The sequence below is a fragment of the Engystomops pustulosus genome, chromosome 2 (genome assembly GCF_040894005.1).
Source record: "Engystomops pustulosus chromosome 2, aEngPut4.maternal, whole genome shotgun sequence".
Classification (NCBI taxonomy): Eukaryota; Metazoa; Chordata; class Amphibia; order Anura; family Leptodactylidae; genus Engystomops; species Engystomops pustulosus.
The window spans coordinates 141,288,000-141,309,164 of NC_092412.1; the positions used below are offsets into that span (position 1 = coordinate 141,288,000).

The 21,165-nt window shown below is 41.6% G+C and overlaps 1 protein-coding gene across 2 annotated transcripts in view; it reads left to right on the forward strand.

The window, feature by feature from the left end:
• CSMD2 (CUB and Sushi multiple domains 2) overlaps positions 1-21,165 on the forward strand; it is a 648,217-nt gene that overhangs the window by 428,152 nt on the left and 198,900 nt on the right. The window contains exons 9-10 of one of the 2 annotated variants that reach the window (XM_072136727.1): positions 838-962; positions 9,707-9,828. The exons of the other annotated variant lie outside the window; for it this stretch is intronic. Of the exons in view, the coding sequence (XP_071992828.1) occupies positions 838-962; positions 9,707-9,828 (247 nt within the window). The remainder of the gene's footprint in view (positions 1-837; positions 963-9,706; positions 9,829-21,165) is intronic. 2 annotated transcript variants of the gene reach the window in all.

Consider the following 21,165-nt stretch of genomic DNA (forward strand, 5'->3'; position numbering starts at 1 on the left):
AGATGAAATGGACACCTTTTGCATCCAGTGTTGTATATCAGTGCCCTGCTCTAACATGCTACTGCTATAACCTTTCCTCTCTACGTAATACTGTAATGAAGATGACAAATTCTGCCGACAGATGGGGTTTGAGATGCACTGCAATGCTATTCCCAGTTCCCTAGCTACGGAATCATCTAGAAGATTTGTAATGACAGTGATAATACAATAAATCATGGAGCTGCTGGGAAATACTGGATATCAATATTGTACATGATGCTGTTTTTATAGAAAGAGGGAGAGAGTAGTCGATATTTATCAAACATCTCTTCAGCATAGAAGATTGGGTCCTGAAATGTTATCAGGTGGAGCAGAAAATCAATATCTTACAAATACAGGGGTTAATTCAAGCCTGCCACAATTGGTAGGCACTAATGTGGTTAGGGAATTGGAAAGGGAGAAAATCTCATTGCTGCTTATTGAAGAATATAAATACAAAGTATTGGAATGGCATTTACCTTCAAAAAGTAGCTTTTATCTATCATTGTGTGTGTGTCTCTTCTGTCTATCAATTATTAGTTTTTTTTATCATCCTCACATGGAAGATGAATGCAAGTCTTAAATCACGATACTCACGGGCTAGAAAAAAAAGAACTCTTTTAAGCTCTTTGCATTCATTCAAAACTTTACCTTTACTTTTGCATATCATCAGATGTCTACTGAAAGTGTCAGGTTGCTTGGCAAAACGTACATAGTGGATTTTTCAAATCATATTACCTGCCATTTTATATTTGCATCCAGTTTCTGAGATTAACTATTCCTATCACAATCTGTTTACACACGTGTTATTCCCGGTAGGCTTGGCTCCAGCATCCAGTTCCTGTGCAACGATGGTTATGATCTACAAGGTTCCAAAAGCATCACTTGCATGAAAGTGAGCGACATGTTTGCTGCTTGGAGTGATCACCGACCTATCTGCAGAGGTAACTTAGTGTGTAGTTTGCATTGTGTATGAATGTATGTATATAGTATTTTCATATTTACATATATACCAGAATTATTTTTCAATGAGTGGCAATTCGTGAATATAGTGAACTGTGATGTGATAAGTGGGAACTGGTCCTTCTTAATAAAATCTGGGGAATCTGGGGAATCTTCAATTCCAGTCTTAGTTTTTCCCCTGCTGGCACTCTGCAGCCCAGATTTGGGTCTCCTGAAGCGTTCTCTGAGAGACCAGGTCTGACCAAGTGAAGATTTCAGCTATAGTCTCTTTTTCGGGGGAAGTATGGGGAAAAAGTGGCTTGCGGGGTTGAATTCTGACAAAACTGATGGAAAAGGGTCTTAATATCAGACAAGACAAAGTAAATACCCCTAATATGTTTACACACAGTCAGCTATCCAGTTCTACATCTGAATATGTATACAGCAAAAGAGCCAAAGTGTTGTTAGTGTTGTTGCCCAACTTAATAATGTTGTTAAAGGGGTTGTCCACTAATTGATATAGTTTAAAAAAAAAAAGTTATCCAATTTTCCATGATACTTTCTGTAAAAATTCCTTATGGTTTTTAGATGTCTTCTTGCTCTCATTCAACAGGAAGCTTCATTGTTTACTTCCTATAAGTAAAAAGCAGCCCATGGTAATGTGACGTCACACAGGCGCATGCTTCATTATAACATGCATCTCAGATTTGTGTAATGAGCCATGTGCCTGTGTGACATCACATGACAATCTACCAGTTTTTATTTACAGTATGTAAACAATAAAGCTTCCTGTTGAATGGCAGCAAGCAGAGATCTACGAACATGAGGCATTTGTACAGTGAAGATTCATAACCACTATGAATCACTTAATTATATGCTTTAAATTTGGCTACTAAATACAATATAGCTGCAATTCCCTAGAATCAAACCAAGTTGTTAGATCATCCAGTATGCAAAACTCTTTGCAGCTTCATGTGCTGTTGACGTGCAATGGCTACATCTCCCTTAATGATCCAGGTAAACATATCATATACAGGGAGCTTTTGCAAGTCCAGTGAGACCAAGCCATAAAGTTATTTCTGCTTTTAGGTCATATGAGGTTATTCTAATTAGTTATTTTATAAGACTATCATCTCCTTCTTCATTCCCTTATTCTTGTGCTATCCATAAAGACTAGAAAAAGCAGGCACTTATAGTGTTAATGCTTGAACAGACACTTCAGCCTTTTAAGATGGTCATCTTTTTTGCTGCTATGTAAGCAAGTTATATACTCTGTATGTGTTCTTGTCTAAGTTCTTGAGTTGCAAGCTGTGAGCAGTGAAGCAGATTGTATATGACAAGATGATTCTGACACTCACCAGTGCTACGGTGCCATAAAACACTGCTGGGGGTCCCTTGAGCAAGAGTGGACATCAGAAAGTACTTTGTTTTCCTGAACCTTGATACCCTATGAACAGTGGCAGCTACCCGATCACTGTATAGCTTTTACTACTTCTTGTAAAGCTTTTTAGACTCATTTTTATGTATATGCATATTACATGCAAAGGCTACTCCGCAACATGAGTAACCTTTACAGAGCCAACCCCTGCGTGTCCATACCGCCTGTGAACACAGTGGTGTCCAGTGCATTTCTGGCTAGAGGAGACTCTGCACATGCATGGAAGCTCCTGACCCTCTGCCGGCTTCACTGAGCTATGACCCGGCGAGGCTACTTGGTGCGTGGAGTAGTCTTAGCTCAGGAGCTCCACATCCTGAGTAGCTTGTGCAGGTAATTTCCATATACATAAAATTAATTATACATAAAATCTTTGCACTGGTGTATATTGGGAGATGCATGTGCCTTCTCTGAGAGAACACTGATAGAGAAGACATAATAAATCTCCCCCATTATTTTGAGTCCAATCCCTCAAAAACCAAAGAAGTATGAGTACAAAGAACATGCAACCTTTAATTTATATACACTAAGCTCCGTCATGTTTGTTGTAGATGCAACATCCCCCACCGGGGCCTAGCCCTTGAGGTGAGGCCTGGAGACAGCCGGGGCCCGCGGTACCGGAGTGGCTGGCGGTTGCGGCCTAAGCACGCTGTTGTCACGGTGCTTGGTACGGGGGGAACCGGAGGGCTGTCCTACAGCCTGGCAGGTCTCCAGCAGGGTGGTGTTGGCAAGAAAAGATGAGGGAGAGGCTGCTATAGCGGATCTCCCTGGGGCAACCCCTTAATGTCCCGAGTGTGAGTCTCTGGGTGATGGACAGGGTGCCGGTGATGAAGGCAGCCGTATTAGCAGGGACCAGACGGAGACAGAAGTTGAAGCAAACAACTTACAGTTTATTGCAACCGGCAGGAACTGCAGAAAACGTGCCATTAACAGGTAGATGGAGTGCCGAGATGTGAGTTGGAGGGAGCCTCAGGAGATAGTTCACCAGCCTGGATGTAGAGGGCAGGCTGGGTGGCAGCTGTGTCCTTATAGGAAGCTTCAGCTTGTCCTGTAGAGCTTCAGGTATCACCCTTGAAGGTAGGAATGATACCCCTTTCCTCACTACCCTACTCTAGTCTAATAGCTCCACTCTTCAGAGGCAGGGGCTAGGCTCTTCCTGCTCTGGTATGGGCCAGACTGAGATACGCACACACTCACTCACTAAGTCTACAAGATCTCTCTCAACTAGAATCCTTGCTGAAAGAACTCCAGAACATTCTGGGCCAGAGGTTTTATTACCTCCCTTTGGTCAGGTGGTGGCTGCTCCTCCAATCACATCTCAGCTCCAGAGCACAGGATGTAACACAGACATTGGTTGACATAATTACATCATACATTAACATCTGCCTTGCCAGGCAGGATTAACCACTGCAATTTCCCCTTGTCCTATCAGGACCATGTAGTGTAATGCGGTGTTACCTACAGGTGGGACGTATTCGCAAGCACTACCTCGCCATTGCATCGGCAAGGGTGTTGCATACCCCGGGGGCAATTGAAAGAGCCGCCCTCGGCTCGACTATAGATGTTTTGGGGCACAGAGGGGGCTAAGGGCACTTCTGGGAAGTGCAGGCTGTGTGAGGTGTAGGGACAAACCGCCCATGGTCCTGGAGACAGGCACCTGGGTTGGTGTCGGACTAAGACAAAAACATGTAGCTGTATGACAGTTGGTCGCTGACGCCATTAAACCGAACTGTACAGTAGGAAAGGTGTGGTGTCATGTCCTGTAATCCACTCCTTGCACCAAGGCCTGTATATTTGTTGTATCAACGCTTCTTCCCTGGCGGCAATTATATAGTGTGTGTATATGCATTCATTGGCATATGTGACACAATAAAACATAGTACTACATAGAGACGGTCCGACACAGCCACTCTACAACCTGAAAAGCCTATGAAAGGGTTAGTGCAGACTACTGGCATATCTTCTGACAGTGTGCAAACAGGTTAAGATCACATTGGCTTAGGAGCCCAATGGGTACACATCTTATAACATAACGTTACAGATAGATAGGCTACTCAGGGTAGCACGGTAGCAAATGTCTCTTTTCCTGCAAAGGAAAGGCATAAAAAAGTGCAAGCATAATGTCCGTACCTAAAAGGAAGGCATTAAGTGCAAAATAGTAGTCAATAGTAATAGCAACTTTTCCCTGGTAGTATCTGGCAAAAGTCTCTCAGAAGGTCTCTACTGACAAAGTCCATCTTCTGGGTACAGCCCTTGATGTGGGGGAAAAGTGCAATGAAGAAACAAAGGGTCTCCTCTATGAGTAGAGGGACAGGGTCCTTTGAAGAAATCTCTGCTGTGGCAGAGGAAGGGTTCTATCATAGCACAGGCCAATAATCAGTTCAAGGTATGTCTCTTGACTGAGATAAATATGGGTGAGAGTCTCAGGAAAGTCTCTGGCTCTTTGGGGAAAATGGAAATATACACAATATTTACATAGTACGATACCTGAAGTGGGCTACAGCCCTTCAGGGGTTACTCTGCATCGCTGGGTTCAACAAAGACAGGATCCGGCTCCAGCGGGGAGTCCTGTGTATCCTCAGCGGGAGTAGATGCCGGCTGGGGACACCCGGTGGCAGTAGTGGGTACTGCAGGTGCAGCAACATCCTCCGGACCTTCAGGGGGAGGAGCGCTGTCGCCCGGGGTGTCGGCTGTTCCAGCCGGGGGCTCAACTGAGCCAGGGACCACAGAGGGGTCCAGGAAAAAATAAATGGGAACCTGCGGCAGCGCCGCGGCTCCTTCCGGCTCCGGTTCTTCTGGGGCCGGGTCATCACCCCACTGGTAGGTGACAATTGGAGAAGAGGGCCTAGTGGAAGCCTCCGGACAAGGCTCACCGGCCGGGATGTCCTCACCCACGGAAGAGCCGCGGGACCTGGCTATGCTCCCAGCAGGGGAACCGGTGGGGGTGGCGCCCTGTATCATGCCCGGCCCATGGATGGCAATGGGACCCGTACTCACGATTACCGTGGATGGGGCATTCACATGGGTCACCGCCCGGGGACTCGCAGCCGAGGAAGAGGAGGTGTTCGGGGACTCCGGCCACTCGTCGTCCTCATACCAGTCATCCTGCGGGTAGTAGCGGTCCTCATCGGAGTCGGGGATCCGGATCACACCAGCCGCCCAGGGTCCACGCGGTCCTTCCTGCAGGGAGAACTCTATGCACTCGCCTGGCTTGAGGTTGTGCTGGCTCTCCGGCAGATCAGGCCTCTTGACGGACCGGCGGGGTATAAATACTTCCCGTCCGGTATAGTCCTGGGTAGCGAAGCCATAGCCCTTCCGCTTGTCGAAGAACCTGACCATGCCGGTGGTGCGGTTCTTCTCGACCCAAGCTCCAGCTGTGGATCGGCCGGCCATATACTGCTGGGCCTCCTTTTCTCGGCGTCGCTGGTCCGAGACAGCGTCTCGGAGTCGCCGGCGGGCGGCCTCACCTCGGCCTCGAGGCTGCGGAGGTGCCGGTGCTGGGGCTCGTGGCTCCGGTGCAGGCTCGGATCTCCTGGGGCGACAGGTAGGTGCCGGAACAGGAGCAGGAACCACCGGAGGGTCAGGAACCACCCTAGCGGGGCTAGCAGGCCGCGTAGCCGGAGGGGTAGACCTCGGAGCAGGTGGAGCGGTCGTACTAGGCCCAGGCGTTGGCTCCGCAGGAGTCGGGGCCTCTCCACGTGGCGCCTCCACGTGGGCCCGCGCTACCGGGATGGCAGCCGGGATAGGGACCAGGATCCGCCCGGGAGGAATCGGGTAGTGCGTCACCGTCTGGTAGCAGGTCCGGGTGACGAAAGCCCGAGTAATTCCTCGATGCAGCCGATGTCCAGCGGAAGGTCGTCGGACGGGCTGTGCAGAGACGACCACCATCGTTTCAAAGACTTCGTAGAAGTCTGGTCGCTCCACAGGAGGGAAGGGCGGAGGACCCCACATGATGCAGTCCTCACCGCTCAACATCCACTTGAGAACTGGCGCTTCTCTGAGGCAGGGCAGGACGTCCGCCTCGGGCCAGGGGGTGGAGTCAGAGTCCTTCCCGCCAAGAGCTGTGGCGGGCTCTAATTTTTCCTGCGCCACAGGAGGCGGGGTTCGCGCCATTCGCGCGTGGGTGGAGCTTTGTGCGTCATCTGGATTTCCCGCCAGTGAAGGTTTTGGCGGGCTTGAATTATTTGCTGCGCCACAGTTTCTGAGGTAAAAATCTTCAGGCGCGGCAGCGCCGGATGTAGCAGAGCGGGTACAGTTCTTGCCAGGATTAACCTCTGGAGTGCTGGAGCGACGCTCGGCAGCACGTGGCAGCAGTATAACGCAGTTCAGAAACACACAAGTCCTTAGGCCTAAACCCGGATGGCAGCAGGGTTAGGCAGCACAGTCTTTTAATAAAGGAAAGTCTTTAATGCCGTAATAAGGCACAGAAGTCTATATCCTGTTCGTGACGCCACTTGCAACATCCCCCACCGGGGCCTAGCCCTTGAGGTGAGGCCTGGAGACAGCCGGGGCCCGCGGTACCGGAGTGGCTGGCGGTTGCGGCCTAAGCACGCTGTTGTCACGGTGCTTGGTACGGGGGGAACCGGAGGGCTGTCCTACAGCCTGGCAGGTCTCCAGCAGGGTGGTGTTGGCAAGAAAAGATGAGGGAGAGGCTGCTATAGCGGATCTCCCTGGGGCAACCCCTTAATGTCCCGAGTGTGAGTCTCTGGGTGATGGACAGGGTGCCGGTGATGAAGGCAGCCGTATTAGCAGGGACCAGACGGAGACAGAAGTTGAAGCAAACAACTTACAGTTTATTGCAACCGGCAGGAACTGCAGAAAACGTGCCATTAACAGGTAGATGGAGTGCCGAGATGTGAGTTGGAGGGAGCCTCAGGAGATAGTTCACCAGCCTGGATGTAGAGGGCAGGCTGGGTGGCAGCTGTGTCCTTATAGGAAGCTTCAGCTTGTCCTGTAGAGCTTCAGGTATCACCCTTGAAGGTAGGAATGATACCCCTTTCCTCACTACCCTACTCTAGTCTAATAGCTCCACTCTTCAGAGGCAGGGGCTAGGCTCTTCCTGCTCTGGTATGGGCCAGACTGAGATACGCACACACTCACTCACTAAGTCTACAAGATCTCTCTCAACTAGAATCCTTGCTGAAAGAACTCCAGAACATTCTGGGCCAGAGGTTTTATTACCTCCCTTTGGTCAGGTGGTGGCTGCTCCTCCAATCACATCTCAGCTCCAGAGCACAGGATGTAACACAGACATTGGTTGACATAATTACATCATACATTAACATCTGCCTTGCCAGGCAGGATTAACCACTGCAATTTCCCCTTGTCCTATCAGGACCATGTAGTGTAATGCGGTGTTACCTACAGGTGGGACGTATTCGCAAGCACTACCTCGCCATTGCATCGGCGAGGGTGTTGCATAGACATCTTATTTATAACAATTCAAGACAATTTCATAGACAAAGAGAATCTATTTCTCAATAGACATGCAGGAGGCCAGTATTACAATGCTTTTAGTGGCCACCAAACCACTCTCCAGGTTCAACTGGGTATTATCCCTTTCCCAGAGAATCTTTGGCAAAAGAAGCATGTCAGCTTTGGATTTTAAAAGCTGCAGCTATTGTAAATTGTTGTGCAAGTATTTCCCATGCACATTCAGTTTAAAGGTAACACTTTAATAGATAGAATAGATTTGTCTACAAATATGCAAAGCATTATAACAGGTTCTTCTATTTTTATCCAAAATTCTTCAGAGAGTGTCTAGTATTGCAAACACAATAGCTGATATAAGCAACGTTCCGATACAAGATGCTGCAGATAAAGCAGACTTGTATTGACTTTGGAAGATAATTATTTTTTGACATATTGTACCAGCACCCTCTGCTCCCTGTTGTGAAGCTGAGAAATACCCTTGTGCAACCTAACGGACGTGTCACAGAAGTGTAGCAATGCGTCTGTCAATCTGCCAGGCATTTGGTAGGGAGTGGTGATGAGGGAGCATTAACATTGCATTAAACAGAAGAGCAGGACGCGTGTGACTGGTGCATGATGAATTACCAAGGTTTTGTAAATGGAATGGAAAATAATTGTCCCTGCCTTTTGTACATTAATGATTGGGTCCTCTCTTACTCTTCTGTCCAATGCTAGCTGTCACAAGGTCACCTAGAAACAGCTTAACCCTTTGCATACATTCAGAAGAGGTTGACAAGCAAGCCAAGAAGTGTCCTGCAGAATGGTGGCATGGGGATCGTTCATTAGCATTCCTTCTTGTCAGTGAGATTTTCAGCCAGCCATCGCATTTCACTGCAGCACTGTCCTAGCAACACTTGATATTCACAGCCACACACCCACCCCAAACACACTCCACGCACAGGGGAGGTGGAGACAAGCCTAGCAGTCTTCATTGGGAAGAATGAGGGAGCCAGAGTCTGTCCAGATCAGCTGCAAATACGAAATCTTCCCCCTCCTTTCATTCTCTATGAGTCTATCTGAACAGAAAAGCTTGGCTTAACCTTTCCTGTGCCAGATGTTTCTACTTGGAAATGAACAAAGTTTAAGGTGCATTTAACCTCCTGCTTCTTATATGTGTAATCACACCCTTGGGTTAAGTGACGTTTTACTATTCCATAAGACACTATAGCTCTAAATCCTGGCTCTCATCCAATTCCCTGTGTAAAGAAGATGACCTTAAACCCGTTGACTTATCTGCCGCACAGTGCCAACTGATTAGATCCACGGTATTGACAGCTGTTCTTAAGATGTTTTCTATACAATCCTTAAAATTTCTCTGAGAGTATTGAATCTGGCAAATTACTATTGTCTTTATTTCTAATGTTTCCCTTAACATTGACTATACCCCATACACAAAAGTACATACACTTAAGTCTGGAAATAATTTATGATTTATGTTGAACAGAGGGTGTTGTGGTAGTCAAAAGTGAATGATATTAAGGAAATTATATTTGAGGGGCATAAATGGCTTAAAATCAGCAGTTTGAGCCTGTCCTGTTGATAGCAGCTGATCTATGTCAAGTATGTTGTAACCAAGATATACTATATCATCCCGCTAGATACAGAAAAAAGAACACACTACATCATCATGTGTATTGGCATGTGTGAGCTGAGCTGCTTTTGTCAGCATCATCTCTCACAATAATGGAGCAGGAACTTCTTTACCTTCAGATTAATTTACCATGACAACCAAATCTCCTTTAAAATGTAATTTATAAATTCATAGGTAACATCGTACAAACAAATTTCCATAATTTCTTAATCAGATGACCTAATAAATTATGTGATCTTACCCTCCAGCAAGGATGTGTGATGCTCATCTTCGCGGACCCTCTGGCATCATCACTTCACCTAATTATCCAGTCCAGTATGACAGCAATGCACACTGTGTATGGATCATTACAGCTATCAATCCATCTAAGGTAAGATAACTTTCTGTGTTCCAATAAGAAATCTTCATATGTATATTCAAAAATCAAAATAAAATAACTTTCAGTTTATATATCAAGGTACAAAATACAAAAATGGACAGACAGCCATATGTGAAATTCTTTTTTCAGTATACTGTAAACAACTGAATGATTACCAACTCATGTTGTCATGCTATCTAAATGATTGCAAGATTTAATGGGCATAAAAGTCTATTAAAAATGCCCTTGAAAATCTGGTTGAAAATACATAAAAATCCAAAGGTTATGTAGAATTCTGATTGTTTATATGTTACTTTATCACCTGCAGTGCTCATTGTCCTTGCATTCAAGGATAACTGGATGTACTAAATGAACAGAAGAGACCCTACTTTTATTATTCCTGTACCATGATATCATCTCCTTCTTTCATTCTGTCCTCTATGTGAGAAATATTAGCCCAGAGGAGTCCCCAGATGTAGACTGCTTCAACAATAACCAAATCTGACATTGTATGACTTTATATAAACTTTACCCCTTTGGCTACATTCACACTACAGTATGGGGGACGTATATACGGCCGACGTATATACGGCCGATATACGCCCCCCATAGACAGCAATGGGCGCACGGCGCCCTACGTGCGGCACCGTACCGCTCTGTACCCGGGAATAAGATAGGACCTGTCCTATCTTTACCCGTAATACGGCGCCGTGCGCCATGTATCCCTATGGAAAGAGGCGGGGTTGAGCTGCGCTCACTTCCTCCTCCTCTCCCTGTGCACTGCCGTTGCCCCCTGCGGTGCGGTACGGGCGGGCAACGGCAGTGTGAATGTAGCCTTACTCATTACCCAAATAAAACAGGAATAGGCAAAGGTCATCCTCAACTTTCCCTAAAAGAATTTGACTATTTTAATTGCTTGCTAAATACCCTGAAGTCAATTACTCATTTAATTGTTTTCTATGTTAATTCTTTATTTATAGCTGTACAATAAAAATAAAAAAAAACTGACAAAAACTTCACAGCATGTCAGTCTGGGGGAATAATTACCAGTAGAAAGAGGTAAAGAAATCATCAGTGAAATTCTGTCAATTGCATAAAAGAATGTTTTCCGTTAGGGAGACATGAGTATCAATTGTTAAACCCTTTGAATGATTTTATTTAGAAATACAGTCAATTTTTTTGTTTTTAATAATGGCACCTTGATTAAACTTTATCTTAATCATACTTATAAAGAACTGCTTGTAAGCAAGTCAGACCTAAGCAGAAGTTTTGGCCATGTAATGGTAGCATTTCTAAATGTCGGAGGACTCATCAGACATGGCAGAATAAAATAAACTGTTATGTCCTGTCTATCCTGCAGGAGGCAATGAGCATGGCAGTCATAAGCAGTCTCTCAGTTAAAGTACAACCTCAGTAGTTTAATATCTTTGCCTAGGTATAGTTATTGGTGATGACACTCTTTTACAGAGAAACATTTCTATTGCTTCAACTGGTGACTATTTTATTACTCTATAATTTCTTATTTTGTTTTTATTTTTGCCCCATGATCTCTAAGGGATATGATTTCAGTATATAAAGTAAATAAAGATTTATTATTATTAATGTGATGGTTGCCAACAGCCACAAACTGTTTAGTTTTAGCCCATATTGTCTGCGACTGCCCACTGGCATAGGACATCACAGTGTGTTGGTCCCAAGTCTACAGCAACGTCTTTAGACATTGTTGTAGTTTCTCCTACTCCCACACTAATTATGGGATTCTCAGACAGCCAGAGACCTTAGCGAGGAGGTAGAAGAGATTTATTACCGCTCCAGCCTTCTCCTTTCGTCACTGCATAGCGCTCAAGGAGAACTATGCAGTAAATAGTGCCAGCTCTGTAGACCCAGCATTTGCATACACTGTGGGTCTGAAAGAGTCAAGCAGAGCTGCTGGTCCTAAACAGCACTGATTAGCCATTTCCCCAACTGGGGGTTGTTCCCCCTGTTGGGGAAACAGTTACAGAAAGCAAAAAAAATAGTACAAATTTTTTCTTTATTAGAAAGAGTTTAAATAATGATTAGGGATTACATAAACAATTTATCCACAGCTCAGTACATGTGTTGATTTCATTGTGATACTAAACTCTATGAGAGGTATATATGATACACCAACGGTGTATGAAAAAGGCCACACCCTCTCCTGTCACGCCGGATACATCAAGTGGCATAGGCCTCTCAATTTATATGTCGGACAGCTCTGCCACCAGGTCCGACCTGCCGTAGTTTTGCATTAAAAAAGTATGCATTAAAAATGTGGGCAGAAGTGGCCTTTCTGCCAGCGACCGCACCCTTCCATGCCCCTTCAGTTCCCCATGGGTGGCATAAGTACATTGATAATCTCCATTTTTTTGACACTGGTGTAGAAACACTGATAAATGTCCCCTATGAATGCACAGTTTGTGTTCAGCACTGTCCCTTTCATCTTAAGGCAGTAGGCTGTCTGGTTACTAACAGTGCATCATTATGGGACATTGCTCCCTAATTCAAACAGGGGTAACACAGGTGGTGCACATTCTCAGACATTCTGGAGCAGAAAGGTATTAGTCATTTTGAAACTACTCATAGTCGTTACAGATAGTCTGATGCATTTGCCATAGACACAGGAATGAATTTGATCAGCATTTTATACTCCTTACCAGTTTCTAGAAGTCCAAATTGCGGTGCAGATGTAATCATCATTTTGGGTCTCCAGGGTTAATTTTTCCAAGAGCCTCAATCCTGAGTCACTGCTCATAGTGTACAGTATAAAGTACAAATCTACGCTAAGACCCAGTACTGTGGCCTTTAATTACTTTGCTTACTTGTGCATAACAAGTGCACTCCTCATATTACATAATGTACATGTTTGCCCCACAGCATGGCTGTGCATACATTTAGGGCATTTCACTAATTCAGTATATAGTATATAACATTTGGTACTTTTCTTGATTTAGTAAATTGCTAATTAACTAATTAACTCAAATATCTCACAAAATTGTGTTAAAATCCTTTAACATCCACAGGCTAAGTTACTTCATTCTGGTATGTGCAGCAAACTATTTTAGTCAGGGTCTATAGGCTGCCTGGTAAAATACTACCCACATGTTTAAGTCCCGATGTGAGACAAACAATAAATAGTAATTGATGAAAATGTTAATATAAAAACATACTGAAAGTATTTGGTATTTCTTAGTTCACTAAAACAGGGTCCATTCTCTTAGAACTATTTGTATTCCAACAGTAAATGTCATGAAAGACTGTAAGATACAAATGTTATTTTTTGTTTAACAACTTCACAAACTATCCTACAAAATAAGCCTGAAAAACTGCCTTTAGGCAGAAAAATTAAGCAATCGTGAGTCTTGAAATGTGGCTTAGGGTTTTCATCATGTAAAAGTAAAAAAATTGAAAAGAAATAATACAAATTTGGTGTTTCTAGAACTGCCCTGGATAAGATTTATCAAAACCCTTCTAGTGACTCATGGCAACCAATTAGAGCTTAGCTTACATTGGGAAAATGAAAGCTGAGCTCTGATTTGTTGCCATGGGCAAGTAGAACAGTTTTTCTCTCAGATTTTTCTCTCCCTCATGTATCCAAAAATGGTGGCTATTAAATAAATTCAGCTCAGCCTGAAAAAGGTCCTCATACTTTTATGGCTTAGCTCTTAAATAGTTTTGGTTTTAGAATGTTGAGAGTAAAAAAAATTATGAAAAGTGCCGGGACATCTTGGATTAAAACAGACTGATCTCTAAGGGGTTAAATATTGAAAAATAATTTCAAGGGTTTTAAGCAGCCGTGGCAGTAAAACATGTTCCCTAGAGATTGGTGCCTAGCTCAGAATCTCATTGTACACCCCCATAACACTAAATTATTTCCATCTCACATTTCCCCCCGTCTTGTAGAACTTGATGGGAGCAGATCTGATCACCACTGAGAAATAACGATCTCTTAACTTCAATTTACCATCACATTGCAATTAAACAAAATTCTAATTGCAAAGCTGATTTGATTTAGGCCCAGCGTCCAATTAGGTATAAAACATGAGTTGCGTTATAAAGTGATCATGTTTGAAAAGCTGGAAGTTGAGCTCTACAATCTGACTTGTATGCTATATGATTATAAACATGTTTTATTGGATTGGGATATTAAAAATTGCTTCAATTTAAGACCATTTAAGTTCATAGAAAACATTGGTTTTAGATCATAGATGGTTATTAACATGCAGCTATCCTTGATCTCTGTCTAGAAGTGCTGAATATTTACCTGCAAAATGCATATATTGGCTGATCGCTTTGACAAACCCCTCCTGAACATGTGAACTCTAAAAGGTGGAGTGTGTATGTGTTTTCAGTGTGAAGAGGGCATAAAAAATTTCCTTGAGAATATCAAGATATCTGATCCTCCTTTACTCCATCATACACCATCAGGAGAGATTCTGGTGGCAGATGACTACTCACCTATATGAGACTATTCACCTATCAATCAAAATCTGTGGCTTTCATTGATATGCATCACATGTGAATAGCTTAGCTATAACTGTTAGCTATTTAAGGCACATACTTGAGTGCTATTTTATCAAGAAGGAGAGGGTTAATCTTTTAGAAGACATCTCTCTTGCACTTTAACTTGTCATGGAATTCAGGTGTCATTTAAAAGTAATTCAAACAACAGCTGACAATTGTATTTGCCCATATTGCACAGGCATTCTTAAATCAGCGCATTAGACTTTCAGATACAGAATATGAAGCCAGGCTAGAAGAGACTGGATCCCTCTCTCTTGAATGCAGGGTTACATACAAAAAGCAATGAAAGTATTTGGTATTTCCTTGTTCACTAAAACAATGAGGGGGATCCATGTTAGGCTTCCTAACACGGAGGTATATACGTGTAGCATAAGGCCCCATTCATTTCAATGGGAAATACAGCAATCCATTTCAATGCCATATTGTGCACCATACTATACTGTTTATAAGATGTAAAAAAATATATAGAGCACGGCCTATTCTGTGATATATTTCCATTTTGTATGCCCCATAGAAGTCTATGGGAACGTATAAAATATGGGTTGCACAGGTGCTGCATATGGTTGTGCACTGTATGCTGATGTATATACGTGCGGTATCAAGGGAGATCAGAGCCAGTGGGAGGTCCATTCTGTCAGCCAGCCATCATTTGCCAGCCTTCCGTATTTTATACGGATACAGTAACATAAGTACACAAATGGCTGAAAAAGTTTACATATATAGGGATTAATACAGCACGAAAATAGAATATTGGAGAAATCACACGTTCATGTGAAAGCAGCCTTAGACTATAAACAACAGCGGGGGTTGGTAAATGGTGTTTAGTGAACTATTAGTGGCAGGTGATGTGGTGAATTTGGAAGTTACATGTTTTAAATTGCGCTTAAAAAGTTGCAAATTTTATTTTTTTTAAATAACAAACTTAAGCACAAGGGCGTAGTTTTATCAAAAATAGAGCAAAATATACAAACGTGTCTCAGACACTTTATATATACATGTGTGAGCAGTTTGCACTAAAAACAATGTGCAAAGTTAGACTGAGAACTGGCACAAAGGCTTTAATAAAACTGGGCCATGTTCTTATGTATTTCAAACTGAGATACATAAGAAGACACCACTATGCCGACAACAGACAACTTTGAAAAGAGGCAGCTGAAATACAATGATACATGTGCCCCTGTTTGTGTGTGATGCACTAAATTAGGGCAACTAGAATTGCTGCGATTTCTTTCTCAGTGTAATCAAATGATAACAGATCATAAAAAGTGTTTCCCCAATGTACAATGTAAATTCTTAGCAAATTGTAATTCTTAAAGTCCACTGTCATCGTAACTGTATGTTTCAAATGTGGCTTCATCCTGTGAGCTTCTGATTTACTAGGCAACGTCCCAAGAAACAGGTTATTGAGATGGCAATTGCCATCTGTCTTTGGCTTTCATCAGCCAAAATGAAATTGGAACACAAGTCATTTTCGTGGTGACTTAAAGGAAGGAGAATAATATTGTTTGTATTCTTACCCTGTGTGGAGGTTTATATTTGTCTGTTTTTAGGATGTAGGGAATGTGACCCTGTTAAAAGGTGAGTGTATAAAAATATTGCCGTTATTGGATTTTAATAACAGTGTTATATTGTTATTAAGCCTTCATCATTTTGTACCTTTTTACAATTTCTTTTCTGTAAGCCTCATTTTTTCAGCCAACACAATCTTATTCATTAAAATGAAATGTAATAATTTTACGCTATTGCAATGCCTAGGAGTGCAGTCAATTTGCTGAAATTTTGGTAATTATTTTCATTGTAATAGCTGAAAAAATGTTGCCAATGGAAACTGCAGTGCTTAATTATGAAAATGTTTCATAGATGGCTCTCAAAAAATATGAGATTGATGGGTTATATACATCTGAAATATTAAAGGACATTTTGGGAATTTGATGTGGCAGGTTCATTTAGTCAAAATGAATATATTGTATTCGAGATTTCAAGAGGACAATGAAATATTCGTTGGGAGTAAGGAAAATGGAAGCATCATAATGGAGAAATAAAAGTATATAATGTTGTTGAGTAAAACAGGAAGATGAAATTATATGATGACTGATACAAAGCCATAGACAACACTTGCAACCAAGCTAAAACTTGACTGAATATAAACTTTTTTGGTTCCACTCATTACTACTAGCAACACAAAAGAAATGAATTCCAACACATAGAATAACAAGAATTCTACGGAATATAACTGTGGAATAGATTTTTATATGTTCTAAAATGCCTTCCTGACAAAGATGGATGTTCCTTGATCATAATCATGTGTATAATTTGATAGATCAATAAATTAATAGAATATATATATTTACTATGCATATCAATTTATATCAGTATTAAACATTATTTTTAAAATGTCAACTGAAATAGCCAGGTCATTCAGAGAATGAAACACTTTGGGGCAGATTTACTAACCAGGTCCCGTCGCGATCCCCTTCTTCTTCCTGGTGCATGTAAGTGCTTGATCTTGCGACACAATTTCGTTTTAAAATTCCCTGGTTTGCCCCCGATTTCTGTTGCATGCAAGCCGGCGCCAATGCGCCACAATCAGACAGAAATTTGGTAAACCTGACAGAATCGCGGTCCGCAGACCCTTAGTAAATGAGCCCCATTGTAGTCCCTTCCTCTAGCTTTATATCTTGAAAGTTGCATCCAATCTATCAGAAGGGGAAAATGTATCTAGTGCACCAGTGTTTGGTTTGATGTTCACCCCGCCCGGCAGGTTGTCCAGGATATACCAAGAGGTTCTAGCCTAGATCAATCGTACCTTAACCTGCAACAGCAGCAGGCTATAACTAATGTGCTGGGTCAAGGTGACCACTCCGTTGGACAGCCCAAAGAGGGGAAGATACAGGCTGAGAAATTGCAATCTTTCCAAGGTTTGTACACCAAGCCTTGATAAATCCCCCCTGTGAGTCTAAATTAGTGCATGTTCAGCCGGCCAGTCATGTTTTAAGCTACATATAAGACAGCAATAATAAATCTCAGTATGTCCAGAATTTGTCATACTTAGCATTTTATGTAAACACTTTCATGTGTATTGCGCCTCATTCATATACATGTTCTTATGAATTCCTATAGCATGCAGGTAAGAAAATCTTTTTCAGGAAATAACTTCTTTAGAATATCAGATGAATAGAAAATTGTGTTAAACCTCTTATTTCATATTCATGTTGTATGTATGGCAAAGTCTAGTCACTTTGTGACTTCTTGTTGGATCTGATCCATTAAAGGCCTGAAAAAGTGGATTACAGAACTTTCTGTTCTGTCGTTGCCTCAGCAAAGAAGCATTCCCATTCTGGCTCTAGGCTTTACTTGTTGGAACCAAGGTTTTAAATTAAATTCTGAAGGGAATAGAAAAACTACTGTAGAAGCAGATAAAAAGGGGGGGGGGTTGTTTTTTTGAAGACCGAGGAGAATGAATTGGAGTATACCAGTAGCATCTAAAATAGATTGGAGTTTGACAGTTGGAAGAAAACTATTTCGAAGGAGTTATGTCTTTTCGAAGACAAGAAGCAGGTTCAAGAATTGCTTCTTAAATGAAGGCGGTAGGATTTAGAGAGGGTTTGAATGTGAAAAATGAAGCAAAGAGCAGTGTGAAGGATGACTCAACAGCAAACAAGCTTTAGAGTTTTGCACACTAGGGAGGTTTGAGGTTAGAGGTTGGAACTTGAGGGATGGAATAGGAAGCATTCACCTCAAACTAAGTTGAAATTCTTGGATTAGGGATTCTATTTAGAAAAAAAAAATTAAACACCTTATGACAGAAACTAGAGTTTTATTTCAGTGACATGTATAGGTAAACAGGACAAAAATATATACTGGCTTCCAACTCTAACTGTAAATAAAGCTTTTGCTTTATCTTAATCTAAGAGCTGGTAAGGCAAGTTATTGGCTAAGTATCATGCTTGTCAGATTGTGATTAGAGGTGAATGAAGCAAAGAATTATAGTCAGGTCCATAAAAATAAACAGTAAATTGTGCCTCCTAAATTAACTAGTGACAAGATCAATTAATACTTTAATCAGAAATGATCACTACAGTTGTGTGGGAAAATAGAAATCATCAGAGGAGATGTGAGATTTTTTTAAATCTAATTCTTAAGTATTTCCTATGCCAGAAGGGGACTGGAGTGGACCTTTATTTGCGACTTTCTAGTGGCACTTGCTAAATCTGTATAGACCTGTATGGCAGTTAAGACCGTTGTGAGACATTGGTATACCTGAAAACTGACAACATTTTTTAAGCTTACAGTTGCATATAAAATATGAGTACCTCCAAAAACAGCTAGAGAAAATAATTGGTGATACATGAAGGGACCATCTTTATTGGCCTGTGCAGTTGGCTTATGCATGGGGCCATGAGCCTGTAGAGGCGATTTTGGATTTGTGCTAGCACATGTCCCCAAATCCTATTTGCCTGTATGAACCATAACTTGTAAAAACCTCAGTAGTGCCAACACAAAAACTCAAGAAACTTCTCCATGGAGAAGCCTACTTTCCAAATGAAGGTCACTAAGACTATATATGATATCATTCTCAACTTTTTACTGCAATGTAGTTCACGTTTGTGTGAAGCTTTCAGTTTTTTAATACTATGTCATATTCCTTTTTTTTTTGTTTCCAACATGTATTCACAGATATTAAAAATGCTAGAGCATAATAAAACATGTCTCACTTGCCTTCAAAATTTTCCAAACCTGGGTTTTGCCTTTTGTGTTGACTCATTGAATTTATTATAAGAATTTTCTTGTCACTTACACTGTAGCTTCATAATTAGACCCTTTGTTGCTGCTCTAATGTCCATTACTAAATCTGTAAAAGGCATTTGGCAAAATTGATTTTCCATTATGTCTTTCATTCAAAATTAGAGAGTCAGACTATGGCAATAAAACAGCCATATTGGAACCACATATGAGTTGTCTATGACACTTTAAATATTACTTTATCTGTTCCTTCTAAAATCAACTTTTAAATTGTGCTAATGAGCCAGAAGGGCTCTGTGGGGCATTACCAGATTCCCTCTGTGCTCTGGCTTCAAAAGGCTTTTACACAGTGGAGGAGCACTTCCCCCTCCCCCTGCTCCCTCAGACCCCCCACTCCCTCTTCCCGCTGTAAACTCACACAGGGGGGAAGTGCTACTGCACAGTGCAACAGTTGGTGTAGCTACAGCATGGAGGGGCTCTGGTAACACCCCAGAAGCCTTTCAGGCTTATTAGCACAATATTAAAAGTTGATTTTAGAAGGAAGCAATAGGCAATAGATAACAAATTTAAATTTATCACAGTGCCTGGATCTATTAATAAGTGTTTATTATGTTTGATTTTCTTGGTAGATTGTTTTTAATTATGCAAAAATGGCCTTCATAAGAACGATAATTTGGTTGACATAGTAATACTATGCCAAGTAAATATGGATGAGGACAAGTAAACCTCTGTGAGAGAATTGATGACCATAATGAAAAAAGACGTGACTCTTGCATTTGATTTGGATTCTAGTTGTAACTGTAGCAACATATTCTAAAAATACAGACAGCAAATGTCTCAGGGCACAACACAGACTCCCAGATAATAGTTATTGCGGGACATTGCAAAGACATGAAAAGGTATTTTAAGCAACAGATTTATTGCAGTAGTTTGGAATTAAGAGAAGTGCTGGTGACATGAGGTCAGTTTTCCTGCAGAGCTCTGCATTTGGTATATTTTACCAGCCTGTAATGACATTTCTTAAAACATCCTAAATTAAATACATAAATTAAATGTCATTATAGAGAAAGTTATGTTACTGTACGGTATAATGTACTGGTACAAAATTGTGCAGACATTTATGTGTCTGATTATTAATCCTATTTTATAATCTGGAATTTTAAACGTGTTACATTAAATATATTATTTGTTCCAAAGATGGACAATTTGGGAAATTTATGAAAACATGTGAAACTGCAAATAATTGATTATCCCCGTCACAAAGGTATCAGCTATTAGTTTAAAGAAGACCTCAGAAAATGAGAGCTAGACGCTCATTAGTATACAGTTATACGGTAGAGGGGAGCAATGTACCTAAGTTTGATCATTGACCTAATATCTTCAGTATATGAAACAAAATAAGGTATTAGATCTCTCCGGAGAACAGTTTTAGTATTTTTACTTTTAATAATTGCGTACTTGAATATGCTCAAAAAGATAAGAAGTCGGTTCTACCTATTAATAAATCCTATGCAATTAGATGAGCTGTATAATTATTTAGCCTCAAATGGTATAGTCACACGGTTCTACTGATCACATTATTAGTTCAGCTAATTAAATCACAAATTTGATGAATGAATGTCACGCTCTGAGATCATCACACCTCAGTTAAAAACACACCTTTAAAAATCCTTGAGAAAGCAAAACTGACAGAAGTATAGTACACACAGTCAAAAAATATCCATATGATCAATGGCATCTCTATTATTTAATCATCTAACATATTTTTCGGAATATAAGGCGCACAAAAAATCCTCTAATTTCCTCAGAAATCAAAGGTGCGCCTTATAGTCCAGTGCGCCTTATATATGAACCATACTGACAGACAACAGCTGCCTTGAACTGTGCATAGGTCTGCCACCTGCTGGTCATCCATCCTTATAATCAGGTGCGCCTTATAGTCTGGTGCGCCTTATATATGAACCTAGATGTTTTAGCAGGCATTTATTGATGGTACACCTTATACTCCGGTGCGCCTTATAGTCTGAAAAATACTGTACCTATGGCATAGGGTTTATATATCTT